Below are 4,091 nucleotides of genomic sequence, written 5' to 3' on the forward strand. Positions count from 1 at the left end.
TTTTGTTGCTGCTTGAAACTTCAGATTCAAGCATCTTCCTCCGACTTCATCTCACTGAGACGGAAAACTTTGAGTTTTCTTCCTGTAGTAACAACGTCCACACTGAAGAGTGTTACAGTTAGCACAGCCCGTTGCACTTAGGTGTGGTGCATTCACTGACTAGGCAAAAATCAGCAATTTGGTCTCTTCCAGTTGACTTTTAGCCACATTTAGTTCCAGCATCAGGCCTCTGAGGGAGCATCACACCAGCTCTGTTCTGTCTGGAAAGTCTAATGCATTTGGGGAGGTGGGAACGCGTAGTCGAGCTCTGGTCACCTAAAATCCGACGCCACTCCATTTTTGTTTCCATTTGGTGAAGAAAGAAGTTGTGCTCCGTGTTTTCGTCGGAGGTTTTTGTCTCGTTACCTTCAGTGGTTCTTGGCGCAGCGCCCCCACAGGTCAGGAGGGGAACAGGTTGGTTAAAAGGTTTGGTTGGTTTGACTCAGAGCAGAGAGAAAGAACTACAGCAGCTGGAGGTGAACAGATGTTGCAACCTTGGATCCCAATCAAACCGAGTCTACTGGACAATCAGAAGGGAAAACGTCTTTAGAGATCGATGTACCACCTGGTTCTCATGCTGACCCGAAAGAAACACCATCAACCTCCAGAGAGAGCCACTGTGTCTGGAGGCCGTCACTAACTGTAGGATGCTTCAGCAACCGCCTGATGTTTCATGACATACCTCTGGTATCTGCTGACCTGCCAGCTCAGTGATCAGATTATTTACATACAGGTAACGGTTTAAATCTGCTTCACTGTAAACCGTTTCCTGGCCCAGGAGTCGGTCTCCTTTTCTCCTGCTCCACTCCTCATCTCATCACCTCCTCTTCTTCTCCTCATGTTGACCCCATTGCTCATCTGTTGTTTGTTCTCTCTCTCCTTTTGTTTTTCTTTTCTTCCCGTTTGTGTAGGCAGCCCGTTGAGTAACTTCTTTGACGTAATTAAACAGCTTTTTTCAGACGAGAAGAACATCCAAGCGTCGCACTCCCCAGGCGTCCCTACCTCGACTAGCTCCCCCACCAAGCATGCCCCCGGCAGCAGGCCCAGCCAGACCCCGCCCAATGACTCTAAATGCCCCCCAGGCAAAGACAAAACAAAGATGGCCGCCAGCAACAGGACACAGGAACACCCTTAAGGAGCAGTAGCTGTGCATGACTAGATGAAAAGCAGGAATCAGGTCATTAAGAAGCAGAGAGCTGCTAACTTTACCCTTTAGCTCCGAGTGAAAGTAAAAAAAAAATCTACTTTTTGCCTATAAATTTTGTACTGTATATTGGGAATGGCTCAGTTTAAAAGTCGATCAGTATTTTAAGAACTAGTAGCAAATGTAGCTTTGCTGTCCCTCCCTTGTGTCCCTCTGTGTCCTCCTCACATGTGTGATGGCTTGACTTGTCTCTGCCACCAGGGATCATCCATAATAGCTATTAACCTCGACGGCTCCTCAGCTGCAGCCCGCTCACGGCCCGCCACCGCCGCCGAACCGAGCCCGACGCTGAGGGAAAGGCGGAGCATCCCTTTTGATTCCACTTCGCCCAACATTACCAAACGCAGACCATCTCAGAAGAGTTGTAAAAAGGAAAAAAGGCCTTAAGACAGTGATGTTTGTCCTCCTCTTCATCCTTTCTCTTCCACTTTTCCCCACATGTACATACAAAAAACTACAAAACTGACTCCTTTATGGGATTTCCTGACTTGAATCGGAGGCGGACGGAGGGACGGACTCTGGTTTCTTTTTAAAGTTGAGTTTTTTGTGGCTGATTCTGGCGACCCAGGATAGTACAGGGCGTTCCGTGATGTTCTAAAGATGAATGATCTCTTCTGTTGTACAGGCCAGTTGATGATCTGTGTTGTGACATTAGGTTTTAAGTTGATTTGTATTTATGTTCAGGTGTGGTCACACCAGAAAGGGGTTGATCCATTAGCTACTTCTGACAGCCTGCCATTCATTTCTGTGCCATCTTTCTCCTAATGTCTCAATTTAAGTTCTCTAAGTCTGATGTGACACAGAATCTTAAAATGAAAAATTTGTTGGATGCAAAGTTAACATCTCACCCTCAGTACTTCCAGTGGCTGTGGTTAGCATAGCCGTCGTCACTCAGTCACATGCTAAGGACAGCCTGGCGTTTCTTTACGACCGATAGATACTGCAGCATGAATTTGAAAAACTTTTCCTCTTCTTTACTTACAAACAATGATTTTACTGATTATAGAAGAGAAATTTAAATTTCAAAAGTAAAGATTTTTTAAAAACTGGATTTATCTTTCATAAACTTTATTAAACTAGAGCCTAGAACTGTAAGGCTTTTATCTTTAGAGAAACATTAAGCTTCAGTGAACACATCCTTGATGCTAGCGCCACCTTCTGGTCCAATTATTAAAGTAGAAAAGGTGACATTCTGGGCCATTATTGGCTGTTTGACACTACATACATAAATGCACTGGATGAAATATTGTTCTTCTGTTAAAAATTGATTTTTTTTGCAGCTGGCGCCCTCTGCTGTTGGTTCAGCAGATTACAACTCTAAGACATCATACAGTTTATATAATAATTTTTACAGTTTTTAATTTATTTTAGTTTTGAGCGATTCTGGTGTGACCACGTTGTTGGTAAAATGTCTTTCTGTTATGTTGCACTTTCGACAGCACTTCGGTTACATTAAAGTGTTTTTTTTACATTTTGTTATTTTTTGTATTATCTGCAGGTTTCAGACGATACTGAACTGCTCTGAATATTTTTCTATTTTAATGCATTTTTCATGCGCTATTTATCAGTTATTTATATCAAAGATGTAGAGAATGTTCCTGAAATTGATTATTTAAAGATATTTTTGTCATTTTTAATTTATTTTTTCTTTTCCCTGTTTGTTTGTTTTTTGTTGTTTTTTTGAGGAGAGAAACTTTGTAATATATGTTTGAAACTGATTTGTTGTATTTAAGAATGTAGATTTAGCCTCTTTGGGAGGAAACCCCATCTGTTGGGCGAATGAAGACTCAAACATTCATCGTGTAAAGAAGCAGTTTTCCTGACGAGCTTATTTAAAAAACCAGGGGGATTCCTGATCTTAGCTTTGACCTTTGACCTCGTACGGTTGTTTGCATGTTCAGCATTCGTCTTTTCTTTGCATGTCGCTGTTGAAATGTTCACCCGTTTCCTTTTTGTGTCTAGGTTTTTATGCATTTTTTTATCTGAGCTTTCTCATTAATTTTACCTTCAGATTTGTTATTTTTGATAATTCATTCTTTTGCCAGCCTCTTCCTTCCTCCCCTTTATATCTGATTACTGTAAGCACACAGTAAACTTGCATCCTAATCACTCATGTTTCTCGGAGACGGACTCGGTTCAGAGGAAACCTAAAGCAATACCTTCCATCCTTCGCTTTTTCTACCGCGGGAATCCAGAGCACACTGAACGGACTCGGAGCAGGAGAACCACTGGCAATGTATTCCCTTGTGATGTTACTGTGAACAAATTCAGTGCTAAAGGAATAAATCTGTTGACTTTGGCAGGTTTCATACTTCATGTAGTTTATTTATTCAGAAATATTCAGTTTTAACTGAGTGAGTGAAAACGGCACGATGGGAAATTATTTCTAATAACTGGGATTGTTAACGATGTGATTGATCCCAACATTTAAGTGTTAATATTATGTAGTAGTTTATTAATCTGCACTTTGTGTAAAAGTAAACCTAATAACCAGCTGGGTCATCTTTCATGAACGATGATGATAATTCAGATTATTTAAAGTTACCAAACAGCAATAAATTCAAACTGGTGCAAAATTGTTGCAGCTGCAACTTTTCCATTCATGAACATGGAAAAGGAGCAGCTTGAATGAAAAATAAAGGTGTGAATTAAAATGTTTAGACGTAATAAGCAGAAGGAAACTTTACTGTAACAGTAGAGAGTCATTAGAGGACGGTTGGAGGTTTAACCGGGTTTTATGTTGTAGATATTTTACCGATCAGAACCTGCTTCAGATGAAATGCAGATGTGAAAAGTAGAACCAGATGTTTGTTTGTGGTACCAACCAGAGACGATCCGGTCCATCCGG

At 41.2% G+C, this 4,091-nt stretch overlaps 1 protein-coding gene across 5 annotated transcripts in view; it reads left to right on the forward strand.

Annotated features, from left to right (window-relative positions):
• LOC114142716 (serine/threonine-protein kinase BRSK2-like) overlaps positions 1-3,542 on the forward strand; it is a 92,420-nt gene extending 88,878 nt beyond the window's left edge. For 3 of the 5 annotated variants that reach the window (XM_028014120.1, XM_028014122.1, XM_028014126.1), the window contains one exon: positions 951-3,542. In XM_028014120.1, coding sequence (XP_027869921.1) covers positions 951-1,174 — 224 coding nt within the window. In that variant the 3' untranslated portion in view covers positions 1,175-3,542. The remainder of the gene's footprint in view (positions 1-950) is intronic. The other 2 variants (XM_028014121.1, XM_028014123.1) reach the window with 2 other exon arrangements.
• The last annotated feature ends 549 nt before the right edge of the window (positions 3,543-4,091 follow it).

The sequence above is a fragment of the Xiphophorus couchianus genome, chromosome 4, assembly GCF_001444195.1.
Source record: "Xiphophorus couchianus chromosome 4, X_couchianus-1.0, whole genome shotgun sequence".
Taxonomy (NCBI): domain Eukaryota; kingdom Metazoa; phylum Chordata; class Actinopteri; order Cyprinodontiformes; family Poeciliidae; genus Xiphophorus; species Xiphophorus couchianus.